Below are 22,655 nucleotides of genomic sequence, written 5' to 3'. Positions count from 1 at the left end.
GTGTGGTGGGGTTTCCGGCCCAGTGTTTAAAGTTCAAGCCTTCCTCCCTTTGCTTTCATGCTATTTTCTCGTTTTGTAAAAATGCAAATGTGTGAGAGGCCTTGCTCCCTGGGGACAGACGGCCACCCGCCTCGCCTCCACGTCCTGGGGTGATTGACCCGAGAGCCAGAGAAACTCACTGGAGTGGCTGCAGGACTCACAGGGCCCCTCCACACTGCCCCCCAGGACAAACTCCACAGTTCTTAGGTGGGTGCCCCTGCCCACCTCCCCACCCCTCTCCCTGTTGCCCATTCTGTGCGGCCAGGAGTCCAGCCCCTTCCCACCCCAGGTCTCCTCGGCCGCTCCTGGCAGGCCTGGCCATCCCCACTCTCCCCCCGCCTGACGTCTGCTCCTCCTTCTGCCCTCAGCCAGAACACCCACTCCTCCTGGGGGCCCCCCTGGAGTCCCCAGACTGCACCTGGGGCACTGCTGTACCCCAGCAACAGCGGGGTACCTCGCTCGGTAGCGCTTGTCCCTCCTGCCGAAGGGGGCCCACTGACCCCATCTCAGTAAATGGTGCCTCCACCTACCTAGCCTCGGGATGCCCCCTGGGAGCCCCTGTTCCCTTATTCCCTGTACCCCAGGCACCAGTGGGTCCTGTCGGCGGCACCCCTACCCTGCTGTGGATTCCAGCTCACTCACTGTTCATTTTTTCTGCTGCTGCCACCAGGCTGCCCCATCTTTAGCCAGAATTACACCCTGGCCTCCTGATGTCACCACTCCTTTCCAGCATCTCCCTGTTCCCACCTAATCAACTCTTCTCTTAAGAGTGTAGGGATTTTGGGGGGGGGGGGGGATGTCAACTTGACTATCTGCTTCGCTGTTTAAAACCAAGGCTTCCCGTTACACTTGGAATTAAGCACTAGCTCCTTCTGGCGGGATCTGGACCCCCAAACTCCTATCTATGGTGACCTCCACACGTGGGGCTCCCTGTTCCAATTGCTGTCCCCACAGCTATTCGCACGAGCCACCCCTCACCGTCAACCTCCTCCTCTGCCCTGCCCGCTGGCCTCCCTGCCGTCCTTGGCCCGCCGTTTCGATCTGGGCCCTCATTGCTGACTGCAGCGCTCAAACTCGTTAGCTTGCTTCCCCCGACAGGGTGGTGTCCTTGTTGCTCACAGCACCAAATAAACATTCGTTTGGTGGAAACTAAACGAGGTGCTCCACCTTGTAGAGCTCAGTGTTCCTGCCACCCCTAAGTCCGCGTGGCGCGCTCTTGCCTCAGCACTTAGGCCTTGCTGTTCCCTCTCCTGGGAATGCCCTTCCCCTCTTGCTCTGCTGGCAAACATCCTTCTATCGCTCAAGGCTCAGCCCGAGAGCCTCCGCTTCTGTGATGCTGTCCTTGGCGCCACCCTGGGAGTGAACCTCTCTCCTGAGTTCTGCACGTCCTGCTGACACCTGGTGTTCAGACCCTTCACGTATTGTCAGGGGCTTGCAGGTCACCCAGGGGCTACGTTTTCTTCTTCCCAAGCTAGGCACGTGTTGAGTGATCACTAAATAATAGATGAGTAGATGGAAGAAAGGCAAGGTATTTGATGCTTCAGGTTACATAATCAAAAATCCACTTCAAATCAGGGAATCTGCTGACTCTCATCACTGAGCAGTCTAGAGAAAGTAAGTGACAGGGAGCAGGCATAGAGCAGCTATGGAGCAGCATGGAGAAGGTGTGGAACAGCACGGAGCAGGTATGGAGCAGCACGGAGCAGCACGGAGCAGATATGGAGAAGGTATGGAGCAGCACGGAGCAAGTGTGGAGCAGCACGGAGCAGGTATGGAGAAGGTATGGAGCAGCACGGAGCAGGTATGGAGAAGGTATGGAGCAGCACGGAGCAGGTATGGAGAAGGTATGGAGCAGCACGGAGCAGCACAGAGCAGCACGGAGCAGGTATGGAGCAGGTATGGAGAAGGTATGGAGCAGCACGGAGCAGCACGGAGCAGCCCAGGTTCATGGGCTCTCACAGGAGGAGCCATTGTGTAGGGCGGTGAACAACATCCTCCCAGACATTTCTGAAATACAGAATCGAACTCGCGGCTCCCAGCATCTGCCTTGGCAGCTCTGAGCGCCCATCCCTGACCTCGTGTGCACAGCATCTCCCTCACAGTCGCTGTGCCCAAAGCTGAGAGGAAGGGCAAAGGGGCCCAAGCAAGCAGCTCTGAAGGCCGTGGCTGGAAACAGCTCAGGTCTCTCCAGACTGCAGAACCACAAGGCTGCTTCCGGGCATGGGCGCCAGTCCCGGCACTGCTTAGCCCCGGGATGTGGAGCGCAGGATGGGCTCTCCTGGCAGTCCAGGGCAAGCGGCAGCAAGCTCAGCGTGAGAGTCAGCTCGTCCACACGCTTACTGACACACAGGTTCAGCTGACACTTCTGAGGCTAAGCAGGAGAAATGGCTGGCTCCCAGGCCTGTGGAAATGTCGAAATGTATGTCAACAGGAATAAAAGCTCTCCTGTTTCCTCCATACTAAAATGTGTTCACCAACTGCAGCATTGAAGATTAAGACTGTGTATTTTTTCAATGTCAAGATTATTCTGTCAGAATTTCCTGTGTCAGTTTGGGATTTTTTTTTTACTAGCATTGAAACAGAGGAATTATTTTTAAGCAAAGTGAAATCTTCTGAACCTTTTTACTGAATTCTGGAACTTCAGAGGGGGCCACCCTACAGGTGTTCAAGGCCCCGGAACACATAAACACAAATGAAAGGTGTGGACATCAAACAACAGGCGTACCACGTGGGCTTTTCATGTATATCCACCTCACCTCATCCTTGATTTGTTTTATTACTTCACCACAAAGCACACAGCTGCACTCCAACTCAACACCCCACAACTATTTATGGAACACCTCCTACCAGCATGAACGGTTATCGTGCAAGACATTGAGATCCATCAGTGAATGAAACTCCAAGGCAGACCGAGCCCTGGTGCAGCTTCATCAGCAGGGAAGATGGTGCAGACAGTGGATGCAATAAGAAAGTGTGGAATAACTCTTTGACATCAGTATTAAAAGGATCTTTTCGGACACCATGTCTTCTCAGAGAAGGGAAACAATAGAAAGAATAAACAAATGGGACTTCATCAGACTAAAGAGCTTCTTCAAGGCAAATGAAAACAGGATTGAAACAAAAAAACAACCCACTAACTGGGAAAAAATATTTGCAAGTCATATATCTGACAAAGGCTTAATATCCATAATATATAAAGAACTCTCACAACTCAACAACAAAAAATCAAACAACCCAATCAAAAAATGGGCTGGAGACATGAACAGACATTTCTCCAAAGAAGATATACAGATGGCCAATAGGCACATGAAAAGATGCTCATCATCGCTGATCATCAGGGAAATGCAAATCAAAACTACACTAAGATATCACCTTACACCCATTAGAATGACAAAAATATCTAAAACTAATGGTAACAAATGTTGGAGAGGTTGTGGAGAAAAAGGAACCCTCATACACTGCTGGTGGGAATGCAAACTGGTGCAGCCACTATGGAAAACAGTATGGAGGTTCCTCAAAAAATTAAAAATAGAACTACCATACGATCCAGCCATCCCACTACTGGGTATTTATCCAAAGAGCTTGAAGTCAGCAATCCCAAAAGTCCTATGTACCCCAATGTTCATTGCAGCATTATTTACAATCGCCAAGACATGCAAGCAACCTAAGTGCCCATCAACAGACGAATGGATAAAGAAGATGTGGTACATATATACAATGGAATACTACTCAGCTGTAAAACAGAACAAAATCATTCCATTTGCAATAACATGGATGGACCTTGAGGGAATTATGTTAAGTGAAATAAGCCAGCGAGAGAAGGATAATCTGTGTATGACTCCACTCATAGGAGGAATTTAAACATGTGGACTAAGAACAGTTTAGTGGATACCAGGGGAAAGGTGGGGTGGGGGGTGGGCACAGAGGGTGAAGGGGTGCACCTACAACACGAATGACAAACATTAATGTACAACTGAAATTTCACAAGATTGTAACCTATCATTAACTCAATAAAAAAAAATAAATACAAAAAAAAAAAGAAAAAGAAAGAAAGTGTGGAATATTCTAGAGGTGACCAGGCTCAGAGAAAGCAAAGTGGAGGCAAGGAGCCAGGTGCCAGGAGCAGGGTAGCCTCACTGAGGAGTTGACATCTGAACAAAGATTTGTGGGAGGTGAGGGGGTGAGCCATGCAGATACTTGAGGATGGTTCTAGAAAATTCCAGAGCAGCTGAGAGACCAGCCTGGCTGAATGAAGTGAGCAAGGGGCAAAGTGGCAGGACAGGAGGACAGAGATCTGATCAGAGGGGACAAGATGCAGGGGGCCTTGGGCGCCACGTGAATGTGAGGGCTTAGCTTGGAGGGCAGGGGGAGAGCTGCAGAGCGGGTGCACACGTCACTCGTGTTCCTGAGGTGAGACGACACAGGCAGACTGGCAAACCACCCCGGGCAAAACCAGGCCACAGCAGGGGTGAGAGAGTGGGTGGCCAGAGACTTCGTGTTGACTTCCAGTCCTACCGGCTGTGGGACACGAGAGAAAGTGGGTGTCAGGGGTAAAGCCAGGGCATTTGGGGCAAACCCTGGAGGACAGGGTTGCCCTCTGCTGCCCTGAAAGGCTGGGATGGAGGTTTAGGGGGAGCAGGTGGTGAGATCTGAGCAAGACTGAAGACCACCCATCCCCGCACCTCTGACTTTGTCTCAGTTGCTTTAAGTTCTGAGACCGTCTGGGTTCTCCTAACCAAGCTGTCCAGCCGCACGGCGTGGGGAGCAGAGGCAGCCACTGTCGGTGTCCACTCGGGGTAGAATTGGCGACGGGGACAGGACAGATCGTGTCGGAGCTCCCTCACCCAGCCCTTGCAACTTCCTTCCTGCCGGCCCCAGCTGGCCACTGGGAGCTGGCTGACCACTCTGAGCTACCTCATTCCCCGTACACCCTTCACTCCACGATTGAGGAAAAGACAAGGTTTGAAAAGGCCCGGAGGTGGCCAGTCGGAGGAGGGCGGTGACCTGGGTCTGATGACCTGCACGCTTGCATCGTTGTCTGCAGGGCCCATTGTGGAGGCTGCCCGGCAGGGCCTCCATTCCTCTGCAGGGCAACGTCGCAGCCTCACCCAGAAGCTGATTCCTCAAGGACACGCTTTCCCCAGCTTCTGTGGCCTTTGTGTCCCACTCATCTCAGAGGCGTCCGCAGGGAAGGCCAGCCTCTCTACGGAGCTGGGCAATGCAGGGCCGTGCAGGCGTTCAGAGAAAGGAGCACTCTGCCGGGAACGTTGTTTGGGAGGGTCGGGCAGGCGCTCCCTGCCCCTTGCACAGACTAACATGAATGGCATCGGAGAGAGGGCCCAATGCAGAGACTGCCACACTTTTTTAAATATCTCAGGACTGGTCTGGGGGCTGCTGAAACAAAGTACCACAAAGTGGGGGCCTTTAAAAAGCAGAAGTTTATTCTCCCACAGTTCTAGAATCTGACATGGGAAGTCAGGTCCACGTTCTCTCTGAAACCTCTACCGGAGGCTCCTTCCTCCCTCCTCCAGCCTCTGGTGTCACTGGGAACGCTTGGTATTCCTTGGCAGCATCTCTCCAGTCCTTGCCCCCATGATCACTGTGTCCTGTCTTCAGGTGGCTATTTCCTTTTTTTTGTTGTTTGAGGAAGACTAGCCCTGAGCTAACTGCTGCCAGTCCTCCTCTTTTTGCAGAGGAAGACTGGCCCTGAGCTAACATCCATGACCACCTTCCTCTACTTTATATGTGTGACGCCTACCACAGCATCGCGTGCCAAGCGGTGCCATGTCCGCACCCGGGATGCGAACCGGTGAGCGTCGGGCCACCGAGAAGTGGAACCCGCGCACTTAACCACTGCACCACCGGGCCAACCCCACGTGGCCGTTTCTTATAAGGATACCAGTCACACTGGGTTAGAGGCCCCTCACTTCAGGATGACCTCGTCTTAACTAGCCACATCTGCGACAGCCCCATTTCCAAATAAAGTCATATCCGGAGGTACTGGGGGTTAGGATTCTACATATTGTTTTTGGGGACACACTTCAACCCATAACCGTGGGATAGGGCAGAAGCCACCTCCCAAACGAGCCCACACAAGGAGATGCAGATAGACGCCAAGAACCGAAGCCCTGACCGCATATTATCCATGTGAAAAAATCAGACTCAGACCAAAATGTTCACCAGCCAGTTCCAGCTTGTCAATCGGGCCTTTGGGGATTCCCCAAGAGGACCCCTGAGTCCCAAACCCAGACCCCTGCTGAGGATCCTATTGGTTTAGGTGGTCAGTGTCCAGGGGCGGTTATCTGTGGCCAGAGACTGGCAGGGCCGTCAACACCAACTGGCTCCAGGGCCACGGGGTGGGCTGGCCTGTTCTCAGAGAGGGGTGGATGCCAGGCGAGTGCTCTTGGGGTCCACTGTAATGTCGAGTGATCACGGAGAGGGGGGAGGCGCATGGCAGCAGACAAGAGAGATGAGTTTCCAGGGGCTCATTGCTGCCTGACACCGACATTCCTGCCACTGAGACCCAGCCCGGACAAGGGACCACACCAGGACAAGGGACCGCTGCACCTCACAGGAGCACAGAGAGTGTGATGCTGGAATCACCATTCTCTCCACGTTTCCTGGACACATATTCCAGCCCCTGCTGGGAAAGAAAGTCAGAGGGTGGAGGCCCAGCACCAGCCAGCCTGTCCGCTGGCCAGAAGGACACGTTCTGGTCGTGCACTGATACTAGCCGAAGCTCCAGTGGGGATGGGGCTTCACCATCGGCCCCTCCTACCTACCCGGGGGGCCAGAGTTGACACCTGAAGAGGAAACTGAGGCTCTGAGAGCTGGGTGGAGTCCTCCTGGAGCCCATTATCCACAGCACAGAGGCAGGATTTGAACCCAAGGCATCTGGCTCTAGGCTGAGCTCTTTTTCGCTTTTTGGTAAAATTCCACATAACATAACATTAACCATTAACCATTTTAAAGTGGACAACTTAGTGGCATTTAGCACATTCACAATATTGTGCAACCACCCCTGCTATCCAGTTCCAAGACATTTCACCACCCCTGAGAGACACTCAGTCCCCATTATCAGCAGTCCCCACCCTCCTCCCCCAGGCCTGGCAACCACTAAGGTATTTCTGTCCATGGAGTTACCTGTTCTGGACATTTCGTATAAATGGAACCATACAATCCCATGTGTCTGGCTTCTTTCACTGGGCATAACGTTTTCCCAGTTCTTCCATGTTGTCGCATGTGTCAGTGCTTCATTCCTTTATACGGCTGAGTAATAGTCTATTGTTTGCTTACCCCACTTGCTATTTGTCCATCTACGTGCTGGGGCAGGCCAGAACTCTCCAGCCCTGTCTCCTACTATTGCCTCCTGTGTAATCTCCAACAAGCTGGGCACCCTCTCTGAGCACATCAGCAAGGCCAAGCTTACGGACAGAGCTGAGAAACGACGTGTCACCCTAAAGTGGCCAGTGCCTGAAACATAAGCAAATTCTTCTTCTTTTTTTTTTTTTTAACTTAATTGAGCCCTAAGTGAAAACTCTAGCTCTGTAATCTCTAACTTTGCTTCTAACCATCACTCAGAAATTCCCACGTGGATTCGACCTGGAGTTACAGACACTATTACCATTTCCACCATATGAACTTCAGAAAATTGGGTGATCCTGCTGAGATTTTAATGAATCTGAAAATATTCTGTGAAGGAAAGTCACGAGTCTTTTTTCTCCACAGAATGGGGATTATTCCAATGAAGGGCAAGGAAGCTGCAGGGAGCCGCCAAGAGTAGCTGAAATAAAGCTCTCTTTTAACCAGAAGAATCCACGTGCTGGTCAGCCTGGTCCGGGAGGGCAGGTGGCATGATCGCTTGTGTAGGAGCCACGGTCAGTATGGCTGCAGCATCACAGCTACGATTTAAGGCCTGCCCTGGGTCTGAAGCTGGGCTCAGCCACTTACTGAACTTACCGAACTGCCTTATTTCTCCAGCCACAAGTAGGCAACACCAATAGGGTCTAACTAGGGTTGTTGCAGGAATTAAATGACATAAATATTCTTAAGTCCTGGCCCAGGCTAAACACTCAACAGGTGGTCACTATGCACACACATCTGCTCAGAAACAGAACTGAATTTCGGATATGGCCAAGGGCAGTCCCACCTTTTCAAGCACGCAGACAGGAAAAACTAAAGGTCAAGCACAAGAAAAGCGTGGCTTTTAAAAACAAATTATCAGAAGAAGAAAGGACACTTGCTATGTGAAAAGAACACAAACATTTCTCCCCTCAGCCTGAGAACAAACACTGCAGGCAGCCACAAGATGGGGGAAGCTCCCACATCAATGAAGGATTCAGCAGGTCCGTTTCTTCCTGAGAAAAAGAATGAGTTCAAAAGACAGGCAAGGATCTAATGGGACGATAAACACTCAGGCCGTCACTCGTGCATTTTGCAGAGTGAATAAACCCCAACCTTTGGGTAGAAAGAAGACCCCACTGCAATTGGCAGACAGAGAATTGTGCAACTTCCTCCCATCCTGATGCTCAGCCTCCCTGCTGCCCCATTGCGGTTGCTGCAGATGAGACAGAAAATAATGCAACTTAACCTGGTTGGACAGGGCAAGCTGCCAACCTCCCCATTTGGGCGCTCTGGGAGATACATGCACCTTACCTCATTTAAACCTCGGACGAGCACCATTACTTCCCCATCGCACAGATGCGGAAGCTGAGGCACAGGCTGACCCATGGCCACACTGCTAGAGCTTCCTTCTTAAGGCAGCCACTAGCTGCTCCGCACACATCTAAGGTAGTGCGATTCTGGGTAGGCTGTAACAGCAGCGTCACCGACCAGGGCAACCAAATGCAGGAGAAAAACATTTCAAACACTGTAGGATTTGAGCCCACTGTCTGTCAGAGCAAACGGTCTGTCTGGAAAGCAGAAAATCGCTCTCTGTGTGTGTTTCGTGAATTTTTTTTACCTATAGAAACAACAGTCTCGCTTTAAGTTAAACACCTTGGTGATGACTTTTGGTTGGGACATTTGTAAGAGACATTGAAGCCACTGCTGCTGTTGAAAGATTTTTAAGGCCATTCAAGTCTCCCTGGGCAAGGGGACCAAACTTTTCTTTCCCAGGGCCAAAAACAGTTTGTCCCTCCCTACAAAGGGCATGAGAGACCAAGCCAGGTGAGCAGAGGGGGACTTGCAGAGGCTCCTATTTCACAAAGAAGAGACGCAGACCAGGGTCAGGAGTGGAAGGTGCAGTTCGGTTCGGAAAGAGAGGCAGAACCGAGAGGCTGCTCACGTGCTCCGCGGCTAAATTTTCTTTCAACTTTGGGGATCTGTGAAATGGGGCTTCTTAAAAAGATGAACGATGGAGAGGGAGTATATGGTCACTGTAGAAAGTTTAGAAACAACAGGGAAACATAAAGAAGGAAAAAAGATGTATAGAGACCCCCCCCCCCTGCACCTGGAGATGGCTGCGGTTACTGTTGAGGTGTATTTTTCATCAATTTTCCAGCCATCGTATAGACACTATTACTCCTGCTAGTGGCTACTATTTATTGAGTTGTTCTTTTGTGAGAGACACTGTCCTAAGAGCTTTGTATGTGTCAGTTTATGTGTATAGGTACTATTGTTCCCATTTTATAGCACATGAAATTGAGGCGCAGAGAGGTGCAGGGCCACCCACGTGCCTGCTGCTGGTATGCAGTGGGGCTCAGGCTGGGACTCAGGAAGTCTGACCCCTGAGCCCACGGTTTATACTGCTGCCATGAAACCCCCCTCCACGTTCTCTGCCTGGCCCAGCTCCACCCCTCCCTCCCCCGGAGGTTTATAGAGATCTGTGCAAGAACAAAAAGCTCCTTTTGTCCATCCACCAGTAGATGGCGCTCTTTGCTAAGACTAGAGTCTTGGATTTTGGGTAAGGAGTTTTAGGACTTTATTCAATCTTCATTAGGAAAGTCTGAGATGCATATTTATCAAAGCAAATTTGCAGGAGGAAACCGAGGACGTTACCGTATGAAAACCAATCCATGGTGGTGGTGAAACAGTGGGATCTTGGGATCCCGTGGGATCTCAAACACACTCCTGGGATGTTGTCACTCTTTTATCTATTAAGGTCTCCCTGCAGCTTCCCAGGAGCCCCGCAAGGGAGGCGAAAACACTCTACATGCACCTCCACCTCCCTTGTTAATTCTCACCCCGGGAAAGTCAGATTGGACCAGCCTGGTTCCTTCTGACCGGCTCTGCGCGCCCTCGGAGTGTCCTTGGCTTATCACGGTTGTCATTTTATGCTTCCATGTGCGATTATTGATCTCCTCTCTCTGTCGCTGGAGGAGGCACTCACTGTCGTGTGCCTGGAGCACAGTGCCGTGGCTGGCACAGGGGACACACCTGCATGTGTCAGCTGCCAGAATCCAGGTGGAGGTGCTTGGGACCTTGCCTTAGAGCTTTGCCAAATGATCGCCTTCCATGTGAAATCAAAATCTGTCCTGAGATTGTCAAGTCTTGGCTGCTGTGAATGACAGAAACAGAAACAGTCTACATGGAAATAAACCACAAGAAGGGCAGCAGAATGAAGAAAAGTACCTAGAGGTTCAGGGGTCCTCAGAAGGACAGGGTTCCAGCCCACTTACTGGTCAGACGAGTTACATTACTCTGCTAAGCCTCAGCTTCCTCGTCTATACAATGGCTCTATAATCTATAATAACAGCACCTCCTCTATTTAATAAGAATTTGGCCATGGGGGATCGGCACAGTGCCTGGAGCCTAAATAAGGGCTCCGTTGAGTTTCCTCGGCTGTTGGGAGTCCCATCTCCTGCCAAGCAACACCCTCTGAAAGGACGGCAAGAAGAACCAGACTGTTTCTTCCTCCCCCCGAACCACCAATTTGGACAACATCCTGCAAGTTAACACTTGTGCTGTGTGACCTCTCCGCTGCTGAGATTTCAGTGGGTTCTAACATTGAAAATGAATGGCTGGCATGTTGGACGGGGTTTGACAGGGGTGGAGGGAGGGGCTGGGGTGAGGAGAGCCCAAAAGGACCTGCCTTGACTAAACCTCTCTGGGAAAAGGGATTTGAAGTTCTTTCCTTGTTCCTAAGTTTAATCAGCAAGTGTTTCGGATTCTTTCTTGCACCCAAGCCTGGGGTGACTGGTCACCCTGCACCCTCTCTTCTGCCTTCTGATGGCTAGTCACCTCGTTGCCCTTCTTACCTGAGGTGCCTCTGGCATTCTTCAAGAGTAAAGGCTGAGGGGCTGGCCCCGTGGCTGAGTAGTTAAGTTTGCACGCTCCGCTTCGGTGGCCCAGGGTTCACGGGTTCGCATCCTGAGCGCGGACACGGCTCGGCTCATCAGGCCATGTTGAGGCGGGGTCCCACATGGCACAACTAGAAGGACCCACAACTAGAATACACTATGCATTGGGGGGCTTTGGGAGAAGAAGAAAAGAAGAAGATTGGCAACAGATGTTGACTCAGGTGCCAATCTGTGGAGAAAAAAACAAAGAATAAAGGCTGAGCCCTTGTCCCCTGCAGCCTGCCATTGAATCCTCAAGCTAGACTTGGAGCGGGGTCCTCCGCAGGCCCCTTCCGAGGAGGGCGGGGCCTGGCACGGGGGCGGGGCGGGGCCCGGCACGGGGGCGGGGCGGAGCCTGGCAAGGGGCGGGGCCGGGCCTATAAAAGCGGCACGCATGCCGCTGGCAGCATCGAGGGGAGGCTGCGCCGCCGGAGCCGGCTCTCCGCCGTCGGCCGCACGCGCCTCGTGTCCCGGCCGCCCGCGCGGCAGCATGGCGGCCCCCGCCGCGGCCCAGGAGGAAGAGCGGCAGGCGCGGGAGCGGATGCTGAAGGCCCGGCGCGCGGACGGCGCGGGGGGAGAGGCCGTGACCCTCCAGAGGAGCATTACCCTGGTCAACGGCGTGGCGATAATCGTAGGGTCGATTATCGGTTCGGGCATTTTCGTGACCCCCACCGGCGTGCTCAAGGAGGCGGGCTCGCCGGGCCTGGCTCTGGTGGTGTGGGCCGTGTGCGGCATCTTCTCCATAGTTGGGGCGCTCTGCTACGCGGAACTTGGCACTACCATTTCCAAGTCCGGGGGTGACTACGCGTATATGCTGGAGGTCTACGGCTCGCTGCCCGCCTTCCTTAAGCTATGGGTTGAGCTGCTTATCATCCGACCCTCCTCTCAGTATATAGTAGCATTCGTCTTCGCCACCTACCTGCTCAAGCCGCTCTTCCCCACCTGCCCGGTGCCCGAAGACGCCGTCAAGCTCGTGGCCTCCCTCTGCGTGCGTGAGTACCAGCCCCCGGCCCCGCCCCGCATCCCCCGGGCCATCCCCGCAGTTCTAGGCTAAGGTCCCTGGTCCCAGAACCCACGTGTGTTTCATTCATTCGTTACACATGCTGTTGGGAGTGCCGCAGGGAGACAGACAGCAGGGTCCCTGCCCTGAGCCTCTGCGGGGCGTTCCGCTACCCAGCCAGTCCGTTCAGATTCGTTGGAGCTGAGCAATCTCCCCTGCCTGATGCAAGACCACGTGGACTTGTGACAGAATTTCCTTTCTGAGCTTGGGAGGGAAATTGTGGTTAAAAAATTTTTTATTCCTTTCTGATCTCGGAACTGGTCGATGACGAACAAGCAGAGACTGACTCATTCATACAAAAAGTGTAGTAAGTAAAATAATGCGTAGGTAGCGAATCTGGCTCCTTATTTACCTTTTTGGGGAGTCTCAGCGATGTCACAGTGATGTGAGGGACCCAAAAAGCTTTGGTCCCAATCTAGGACTATTCATAGCAGTGGCCAGCTGAGGACAGGCTAACCTGCGGCTCTGGTGGCTGTGAGATGAGGGTGTCAGGGGTGGTGCCATGGGCTGAGTGAGAAGTCCCTCCAAAGGCAAGATGATGTGTTGGCTTGTTTTGTTGGAATTTTAGTAGTCTAGTTTCCATCAGAGTGGTCTGCTGGTGGTGAGAACGGGACTCTGGGGCTCTGGGTCCCCTTTCAGTGTGGTGGCCCTTTGTGGGGTTTAGAGAGCACTTTCTGCCTTCTCACGTGTGGGAGATAAATGGGGTTGCCAGGGCCCCCCTAGAGCGATGTAGTCCCCCACTGTGACCCTTACTTCACAGATCCACGTGGGTTGGGGCTGAGGTCGTCCTCAGCCGTCATTCCTCTGGGGACCCATGACCTGAGGTATTTTCCACGTGGGTAAAGAGCCTGCACTGAACAAGTGGACAGACCCAGGTTCTGTTTCGAGAAATTGACTGGGACCTCCAGCCTCAGTGTCGGCACCTGTGGAGTGGGGGTTTCTCATGGCCCTGTCTGGCTTCTTGTGAGGCCTTTAGGCCATGGGGTATTGAATGAGTGTGGCACATGGGGACCCCAGTCCCGTGATGGCTGTGACTTATTCTCAACACTGCTCTCTGTCTGGTGTTCCCCTTTAATTAGCATCTTGAGCTGTCCTAGGACTCGCTCTTTTCTGGTTTCACAAAAGGAAGGAAGGAGAGAGTGTGGAGAGAAGGAGGGGACAAGCCAGAGGTGGATGCCAATGTTTCCGTCTCAGGGATGGGGTCTGAGCTGCCGAGATGCCCACTGCACGGGCGTTAGCCTGCCGGCCCTGCCCTCAGCTCCTCCCCAGGGAGTCAGGACAGGAGACCTGCTCCATGTAGGTAAAAGGCACAGATAAGATGTGGGTTTGGTGGCTGTGGGGTGACCCTGGGCCAGCTGACTTGAGGGTCAGTTGGTCAGTTGGGGTGATGACTAAGGAGGGGAAGGGAGACCATGGCAGCACCCCCTCAATCTTCTAGCCGCCTGGCTCGTCTCCATCAGTGCCCGTGACCCCGCCAACCCAGGGGTGAGGGACCCTCCCTGATGTGTCCACCACTGTATCCCTGAGCCTCAAACCAGGCTGTCACAGCAAGGCCTGTGTACTACTCGTTCCCAGTTCGGGTGTCTGGACACCTGCCAGCCGCCAGGGCTGGGCCCCTCGTGCATGAGGCAAAGGCTTCTGGGTGTTTCCAAGGAGCTGGTGCCCCCAGAATCTCGAGCTGTGAGCTGAGTGCAGACGACAGCCCTGTAATTAGCTCTGAAATCCGACTTTCCCAGCCAGACATGAAAGCGCTCCGGCCGCTGAGCAAGTCACGCCGAGTCACGGGACTGGGGCTGAGGCCTGTCAGGGGTACTCCACTGAAGCGCGTGACCCCCAGCAGGGCCGGAGATCCGGGCGGGCATTTCTGACCCTTTTTTCCTTGGGTCACAGACCCCTTTGATAATCCCATGGAATGTGCAGACTGTCTGCCCAGAAACGTGTTATCAGGAGCGTTCACTCTGAACTGCGTGTAGTCATGGGGTTCTCAGACCCCCCGAGGCCCCGGCCCTGTCTGGGAGCCACCTCTGCCCCAAGAGTGGTGTCCTCATCGTGGCAGAAACAGATGGGATGTTTTCTAGCTGGCTCACACTCACATTCACCCCTCTTCTCACACACTCTCCACCCCAGCCTTTGAAATCAGTGTTGTTATCCTCCATTTATGACTAGGGAAACTGAGGCAGAGGTGGGCTGGGAGCCCAGGGCTGTGGCGCTGTCCTCCAGGCTGAACCGCCTTTTGTCATCAGGCATGTGGGAACACATGGCCACATCTGTGGTGAGGGTAGCAGCTGCCAGGGGTCTGGATGGCATTGGTCACCACATCCAGTTGTCTGGTCAGCCAGGGTAAGGACACATGTGGGTCTAAGGTTTGTCTACGTCCCAGACTCCTTGGGAAGCACTTCCCCCCTAACTGTGGAGAGCCAGACTCCTTATACAGAGAAGAACAAGAAAGCTTTTTCTATTAAAATCTTCACTTTGCAAAAGAGCTTCCAGGGCAAGGTGGGCTGACAGCCATGCTGTTGGTTCCAGCTGCCCAGCAGCCACAGGCCCTGTCTCATGCCCATGCTGGCCTCTAGTCCCTGTGCCCACTTTCTGTGACTCACAGCAGGTACTGGGGCCCAAGGGGGCTGTGAGATTCCATGCCCCTAGTTGGTGTGATCTTCCCAGCCCTCATCTGCATTGTTGGCGGGGGAGAGGCCCAGAGGGCACCTGTTCTGACCGCCAGGATTTGCCCCATCCTATTCCCATAACAGGACAGCTGCCCGGTCCAGCGGCTTCCTGGCTCTGATGGTTGGAGTCCCATCCATATCCTGGCAGGAGGCCCCCCCACCAGGTCTTCCTTTGATCCCGACAGGATCCTGAATTTGGAATCAGCTGGCTGGTTAGGACTGATGCTCAGGGCACCCTAGACCCAGCAAGGCAGAAGCGCGGTGGTGGGGGAGCTGGGGTGGAGTTTCTCATGGGCAGCTAGGGTTCAAGACCCAGGTCGAGTGGCCAGAGCATGGGAGAGGGACTTAGGAGACCTGGGCATCCTCATGCGACTCCCCTGGTGACTGCTGTGTGACTTTCAAGTCGGACAACCTCTCTGAGCTCCCTTTACCCCAACTATCAAACGAGAGTGTTGGGTTGGATGCTACACCCATCCTCTCACCACTCAGGTACTGAGGCTGCAGGTTTTCTCTCTTTTTTCTTCTTTATTAGCGTGACTGCTAGAGGAACAGAGGGTTTGGGGTGGGGGTGGGGTTTTTCAGGCCACAAATGTACAAGTGTGTCCCTGCATTTAGCTAGCCATGGAAATTTCTAACCGCTGAACCCCCAGCACACACAGCCTCATCTGTCCTCAGCAGATCTTCACACTCTGCAGTGCCCAGTCAGATTAATAATAATCCTGGATGGGGAGCTGGCTGGCATGCTTGCATGTTAATTCACCCACAGAGCAGGCAGCAGGATTCCTGTTTAGCAGATGAGGAAACAGAGGCTCAGACACGCTACGTAACCTGCCCAAGGTCACATAGCATGTCAGAACTGGGGGCGATTTCAGAGCAGGGAGGCCTCCCTCCTGTCCATCCTGGCTGTTCCAGGGGCCGGGCCCTTCAGGAGCCTCCTCCTCCTCCAGGGCTCCGGCTTTGGAAGAGCCCAGTAGGGTGAGAAGTCACTATCTGCTGGGTTTCCTGCTTACCTGGGCCTTGGTGTGTTGGCAGACTTCAGAGCTGACTAAATCTGCCTCTTCCTGACGTGTTTGGAAATGAATGAGTCAGCCCCGTTCCAGACGCTCAGGCCGGGGTGAACTCTGTGTGGTCGGGCGTAACCCAGCCCCGTTAAAATAGTTAAAAATGGAAAAAACATGGAAGTGCGTATTCCAGGGCTGCTCACAGGAACCTTGGAGAATGTGAGGTGGGCCTGTTGGTAATCCCTTTCTCAGAGATCAGTGAACCAGCCGGGGGGGGGGGGGGGGGGGCGGGGGTTGAGGGCCAGCATCCCTGCTTGGCCTGAGCTTTGCCGGCCGCCTCTCCTGCGGGCAGCGGCCTCGGACCCTGTACCCAGGAATCAAGCCATCCCCTTTGCTCCTGGGGAGCCTTGGGTCCAACCTCAACAACTCCCGGGCCCGGGAATTGTGTCACATTCCTTCAGTTTTCCAGACTATTGGGAGGGCCCGTGCTTGGTTAGTGGCCAAAGATGGGGATGTGGGTGGGGGTGGAGCCAGGTGTTGACCTGAGCTCGCTCCACGTTCTAGCGCGTTCTGGACGTGAGGTCAGCCCGCTTGGATGGTTTGGGGTGTCACCTTCGTTCTTTGAGCACAGTGAAGGTGAATCGTAGGTCCTGAAGTCACCCTCCAGTTCTCCACGTAGGGTCCCCGGACCTGCAGCATCAGCGTTCCTGGAAATGTGTTAGAAATGAAGATTCTCGGCCCACCCAGGCGTGCAAATCAGAAGCTCTGGGGTGGGGCCTAGCCATCTGTTTTAAAGGCCCCAGGGACTCTGATCCACCCTGGAGTGAGACCCTATCTGTCATTAGGAGGGATGGGAGAGTTAAGGCAGGAAATGAAGAGATGCTGGGGGGGGGGGGGATGCAGCCGATCGTGGGGGACTGTGCCTGGGGTGGGGCTGATGTGGGGAGAGGGCTCCCACTGAGCCCAGAGGACATCTGAACTCGGGACCAGGGAGGAGGGTGCCGACCAACAAGCCCATGTCGGCTGAGCACCCACCATCTGGGCACCCGTGTGTAGGGGATGGGTTTCGGTGGCCAGCCCTGTTGGTGTCTGCTCTCTTGGCCACCTGGGCTACACCAGCCAGTGCTCCTGGTGCCTGAGCAAGCTCATGGTCACTGGAGCCCGCTGTCCTAGGAGCCTGCCCCCCTGCAGCCAGGGCTCAGAATCCAGATGCCCAGTGAGAGCCACGATGTTCAGCAGGTAGGGGCAGGCTCCAACTCAGCAGGCTGGTTGACTGCCTGGGCCCAGGTCACGGGCTAGGCTCGGCCACAGTGGTCAGCAGGCGCTGCTCTCTGGCCCAGTGCCAGCTGCTGCCCTGGGTGCACCCGGGAGACCAGGCTGGCCGAGCTCCTGGAACCCATTCAGCCTGCCGGCCACTCCTGCTCCCATTTGGGGGCCTGCTGGCTGAGCTCTGGGTAGACCCAAGCTCATCTGCCAACTTCTGACAGCCAGACCCCACCTGTGGGAGGCAGCATCACTCCTGGCCTCAGCCCGTCTTTGTCCCAAGGATGGGTCCTTTTTACGGAGGGCCCTAAAACCGTGTCAAAAAGCACTTTCGTTTTTAAAGACACTCATCTGAGGAACCATGAGTGGCTTCTCAGTAGGATGCACTCGGTAGCGAGGTTCCTGGTCTGGGCTCTATGGGGGCCGTGCATTAAGCCAGGTGACACCCTCCCCTCCCTGCACCCCTGCCCTTCCGTCAGTCAGAGCCTTTGCCAGAGAGGGGCTGGGTCCATCGCCACAGCCCCTGAGGGCTCACTTCATCGGGGACATGGGGACATTGGACGGATTTTCTGATGACTGAGGGCCGGCTGGTACCCAGATGCTGCGGCTCCAGATGGTTCTGGTGGGCTTGCTCAAGACCCTCCTCTGGTGTGTTTGACCTTGAGTCAGGGTGGGAGCGTGGAGCTTAGAGGTGGTCTTCCTCCCCGCGCCCCCACCCCCATCCCCCAGTGCACTGAGAGCTCTGATGATCGAGTCTGAGTGTACAGCAGGGGCTCATGCATTGCTCTTGTTGCCGGGCTCGCACTAGTTTTATCAGCATCCACAAAATCTGAGGGAGCAGAGCCCTGGTCCCTGGGCTGATAAATCTTATCAAGGTTTTACCCTGAGTTGGGGAGGGAAATGGATTTTGATGTGTTATTTTTGTTGTTGGGTTATGTTTGGGTATGTTTGGGTATGATGTGTTATGTTTGTTGTAGGGTTTTTTTTTTTGGTGTTTTTAAATGAAAACAGCCTCCCCTTGCACTTCAAGCCCTCCCTTGTGAGTGGGACAGGCAAATGAGCCAGCACTGCATCTAACACAAGGCTGTAAAACTGGCAGAAAATAGCGTGAAGTTGTTGGCTTGAGAAGTCAGGTCTGGGGGCAGCACCCCGGCAGCTGACAGCCCTGGGTCTGTGAGGAATTATCAGGAGACGACAGAGGGCCTGGAGATGGAGATAGCTGGCGTCACGCCGGGGAGGAGCCTGACGTCCAGTTGGGTCAGGCTGCGAGGGGAGATAACCACCCTCCCTGAGGTGGAGGCCAAGGCTGGGAGGAGGCTGCGGACACACGTGTCAACTGTGAACGGCACTCCCCGTCAGAGCATCTTGTCAAGTACCCCTTGTGCCACTGTAAAGTCAGCATCATGGGGGGCAGGCCCAGATGGGGAAGCAGAGAGAGTGAGGGGTGTCCCGAGTCACACTAGTGGGTAGAGCCCCCCAACATCAAGCACCAGCAGTGGCAGCCCCGCCCCGGACACCCCACACTTAAGGTCGAGGAGGGTCCCAGAGGCGCTGCCCAAGGGGGACCTGAGAAATGACAGATGGAGGAGAGGAGCTGCTGCGGATCAGGGAACTTGTGCTCAGCCACCGTCCTCGGTCCCTGTGGTCCTCTGGGGACGTGCTGCCCTGGTGTCTGCAGATAGGAATCTGAACCCAAGGCTGGGAGCTGGAGTTGAGCTCATGGCCAGCGTGACCAGGTGTCCCCTGAGGCCACGGGGTAAGAGCAGCCCAGGAGACCCGGCCAAGGGGTCTCCCTTCCTTCACTGGGCAGCACTTACCCCCATTGAGGTGCACCTGGACATGAGGATGGGGGTGCAGGTGGAGCCCCCATGGAAGGAGGAGAGCTCGAGCCCCTTAGCAGAAGGACAGTGACTTTTAAGGAGCTGGGTGGGCCCTCCAGTGCAGCCCCAAGACCTTGGCTCATTTGCTGAGGTTGAGCTGGGGCACTCTTGCCAGCCAGCTAGGTGGGCTGTGTTATAGCAAGACAATGATGGGGACAGACACAAACCTGAAGAAGGACAGGCCCCTAGCTTGACCTGTGGGACGAGCCACGAGGCCCAGTCTGCTCCTGGCCATCTGCACACAGCCCAGAGCCCAGCTGCTTTCTGGGGGGCACCAGGCTTTATCTCCCAACCCCAGCTGTCGCCCATCTCCAGCACAGCCATGCTTATCTGGGGTTGCTGGCCCAGGGAGCCCTGGAGAGGGCTGGTGCCAGCCAGGGTGGCCTCCTGACAGCACACCCGCCTCTACTCAGCCAGCCTGCCAGGCCGGTGCCCTGCAGCATCCCCATCCTCTGCCCCACTCCTGCGGTACAGGAAGTGTGTCTGCAGCTCCCTTCCGTGGAGGGACAGTGATGGCGTGACAGCAGCACACCCTAACATTGCATCTCGGCATGCCTAGCACCTCCTCACGGCCCTGCAGAAACGCAGCAGTGTACCCCCAACCCTGCAGGTGTGGACTCGGAGGCTCAGAGAAGCAGGGCACCTTGTCAGCGTGGTGGGGCCTGACAGCAGGGCAGCTGCGATGCAGCCCAGCCGCGGGCCCTCCTCCCGTAAAAGACATTGGGTCCAGATGAATTCATTTACTTACTGAAGATTACATTTCATTTTGAAATTTTCAAAAAAAGGAACACTGGAGAATAACCCAGCATGTGTTTACTCATCGACCAAAATCAAGGAACACTGAAATTTGACCATAAGTTTCAGTTCTTTTTATATAGAAATAAATACTATGAAGTCCCCTTTGTCCTGTGCTCTGGTCCAGTCCCCTCCCAACTCTGGCCGGCCAGCACCTTGCCTGTCCATGAGCTGGTTATCTTTACTGTCGTGAGATAAGCTGTATTAGTGTGGAAAGAGCCTCTGTCCAGACTGGCTCTTTGACACCTGCTGGGCAGGGCCCGAGACTTTTTGGCCGGCAACAGCCGGGTTGGATCTTGGCCCGGGCAGGGTGTGGGCCCTTTGCTCTGATGGAGGGGCGTTGGGGTGGCACAGAGGTGTCCTGGGTCTCTGTCCACCCCAGTGATAACTGAGATGAGTACAGTGTCAGTGACCACCACAGTAGGACAGCCCACGGCCTGGGGGAGTCTCAGAGCCCCCCGTTTGAAAGGGGAGAGGTGCTGCTGCTTGCTGTGGGGTGGAGAGACCCCTTATGGGGTGAGTCGAGCAGAGGTGACAGCCAGAGCTGGCTGTGCTCCGTGCCGGCGGCACCACTCTTTTCTGGAGCCTGACGGCAGCAAGCTGCCCGTGCTGAGGGGAGGAAGGGCTAGCCTGCCTGCCTGAGGCCACAGCCCAGAAAAGCCGCCTCCGCACCTCCCCCGCCCCGCCTCCCTCGAGGCATGAATGGAGGAGCAATGCAACAGGGCACAGCCTTGCATCAGCCGGAAGGCTGCTTACGTAGGCTGTGCCTCCTCTGGGAGGAGGGGCCAGACATGCATGCTTCTCAATTGTTGAACCCAGGGAAAGGAAATCTCGTAGTACCCCCGCCTCCTTGCACTGTCAGTGCTATTGGGGAGAGCCGCAGAGACCTTGTCTCACCTTGGGCAGGGGCTTGTTTCCTCTTCTGTGGCAGGAATGGCAGTGCTGGCGTGCTTAATATGGACAGCTGTCTCCCCATTGGTCTGGAGGGCCTGGACTGAGTGTGCACCCACCCAAGAGCCACACAGCGAAGGTCAGCGGTGCTGTTTGCCCTGTGCGCACGTTGGCCCCCTCCTCTGAGCCTTTCCCAGCCCGGACTCAGCTCCTGCTGCGCACGGTGGCTTCAGTACCATGACAAGGACACTTTTCATGAGTCCCACATTCTCGTGGGGTCATTTAAACCCCCGCCACCCTGAGGGAGCTCCTTTTACTACCTCTGACAGGTGTGGAACCACAGCCTGGGGGCTCAACCAGAGTGCCCCCTGAGTGAGGGCCACGCCGGGTCCGTATGTCACAGCCCTTTCTGTCACACTTGGTGCAGGGGAACTTCTGAGTATTTCAGTGTAGGAACAGCAGCCGAAAGCAACTGCTTTCAAAGCAGTTTTCAATCTGAGCTTTTTTAGTGTGTGGCATACTGTCTTGGTCAGCCATTGCATCAGCAGGAGCAGTAAAGACACCATGAGGGAGAGGAGGAGCTATTAAGGTGTCAGTTAATTTCTGAAAGAGATAAGCAGGTGGCAGGGAGCAGCAAGGCCCTTAATCCTCTCCAGAGCATATGGGAGACAGTTCCTGCTTTTCTTCTCCCTGATCTGCTGGATCTCATCCAGTTAATCAGTGGGCATTTATTTCTTTGGAGCCTATTCCTCAAATTGTAAAATTACATGTCATTAGTTTAGCTGGGGAGAGAAGCCACTGGGGGTCTGCCAGCCCTGGGTTAGTTCTGTCTGGAAAAGAGAAGCGATGAGCAGACCTTTCCAGATTTTCTTACCTTGTTGCAGCCCTCCGGAGAAGCAGTGGGTGTTTGCAGGGCCTTGTGGCCAGGGGTACTTCGCAAGGGCAAGGCGTGCTGGTTAATGTTTCACAACCAGCCGTCCAGAAAAGGCCCCACCCGCACCCTTGCTCACGTCCTGGTGTGAATGTTCCCTGGGCGACTGACTTCAGGCACCAGTGCCAGCAGTGAGCGGGAGCTGGGACAAGCGCGTGCAAGCTGGCCCTCCAGGAGTGTTCCCATCATAGCAATCCCGCAGCACAGAGCGCCTGAGAGCATGCGTGAGTTAGAAGCAGTGACATGGAAAGGGGTCTGTGTGGAGCGGTCACCACCTTTGTTTCAGTATAATTTCATCTCATTGTATATTTACGGAGTTGCCGTATTCACAGCCAGCTCATCAGATCCTGGACACTTGTGGGCTGCTCCTGCCCCCTTGGCTCAGGGCTCAGGTGTCACCGGGGGCCCAGTCTTGCTTGTGTCGGGGTGCATTTGTTGGGCCTAGCTTAGCGAGTCCCTGTGCCGCCACCTCCGCTCCCATCCAGGGAAGCCACCTGTCACTTTTGTCACAGGGCAATTTTCAGTTTTCAGTGTGTGCTGGTGAAGCAGCAGTGGGGTGCAGCTTGCATGTTTTCCTTACCAACTAGGACCACCTGAGCACCCCTGCTCGTGGACCCCAGCCGTGGCGCTCACCTCAGCCCCTGTCTCAGGTGTCAGAATTGCCCCCGTGGTCCCACCACTTGGCTCATCTACTGGATTTGTGCTAACGGACACCTCATCTCCCTGTTTCCTCTGTGGGATTCTAGAAGATTCTCTTTAAAGAAAGGGCTTCCCACCTTTAAGAAGTTTGACAACCTGTGTGTGAACTTGATAAGTTATGCCCACACATTGAGTGGGTGCAGAGAGGCGG

At 54.6% G+C, this 22,655-nt stretch overlaps 1 protein-coding gene and 2 long non-coding RNA genes across 5 annotated transcripts in view; 1 reads left to right on the top strand and 2 right to left on the bottom strand.

Annotated features, from left to right (window-relative positions):
* Window positions 1–9,937: 9,937 nt before the first annotated feature.
* LOC111772673 (uncharacterized) lies at window positions 9,938–11,628 on the bottom strand. Its single transcript, XR_002806677.2, has 2 exons — window positions 11,238–11,628; window positions 9,938–10,537 (listed from the first exon to the last, which is right to left on the bottom strand). It is a non-coding gene; the product is annotated as an uncharacterized lncRNA (long non-coding RNA).
* Window positions 11,629–11,720: 92 nt separating this feature from the next.
* The window catches only part of SLC7A5 (solute carrier family 7 member 5), a 32,716-nt gene continuing 21,781 nt past the window's right edge, over window positions 11,721–22,655 (top strand). For both annotated transcript variants that reach the window (XM_070262150.1, XM_001916639.5), the window contains exon 1: window positions 11,721–12,310. In XM_070262150.1, coding sequence (XP_070118251.1) covers window positions 11,809–12,310 — 502 coding nt within the window. In that variant the 5' untranslated portion in view covers window positions 11,721–11,808. The remainder of the gene's footprint in view (window positions 12,311–22,655) is intronic.
* Window positions 15,550–21,885, bottom strand: LOC138923408 (uncharacterized). 2 transcript variants are annotated; one of them, XR_011436969.1, is made up of 4 exons: window positions 21,749–21,885; window positions 16,658–16,752; window positions 16,055–16,165; window positions 15,550–15,827 (listed from the first exon to the last, which is right to left on the bottom strand). It is a non-coding gene; the product is annotated as an uncharacterized lncRNA (long non-coding RNA). The 2 variants fall into 2 exon arrangements; XR_011436970.1 differs by lacking the exon at window positions 21,749–21,885 and adding an exon at window positions 20,881–20,979 and having other exon boundaries at window positions 15,761–15,827.

This window comes from Equus caballus, chromosome 3, assembly GCF_041296265.1.
Source record: "Equus caballus isolate H_3958 breed thoroughbred chromosome 3, TB-T2T, whole genome shotgun sequence".
Lineage (NCBI taxonomy): Eukaryota > Metazoa > Chordata > Mammalia > Perissodactyla > Equidae > Equus > Equus caballus.
Note: the sequence above shows the minus strand (reverse complement) of the source record. Positions and strands in the feature narration are given on the sequence as shown.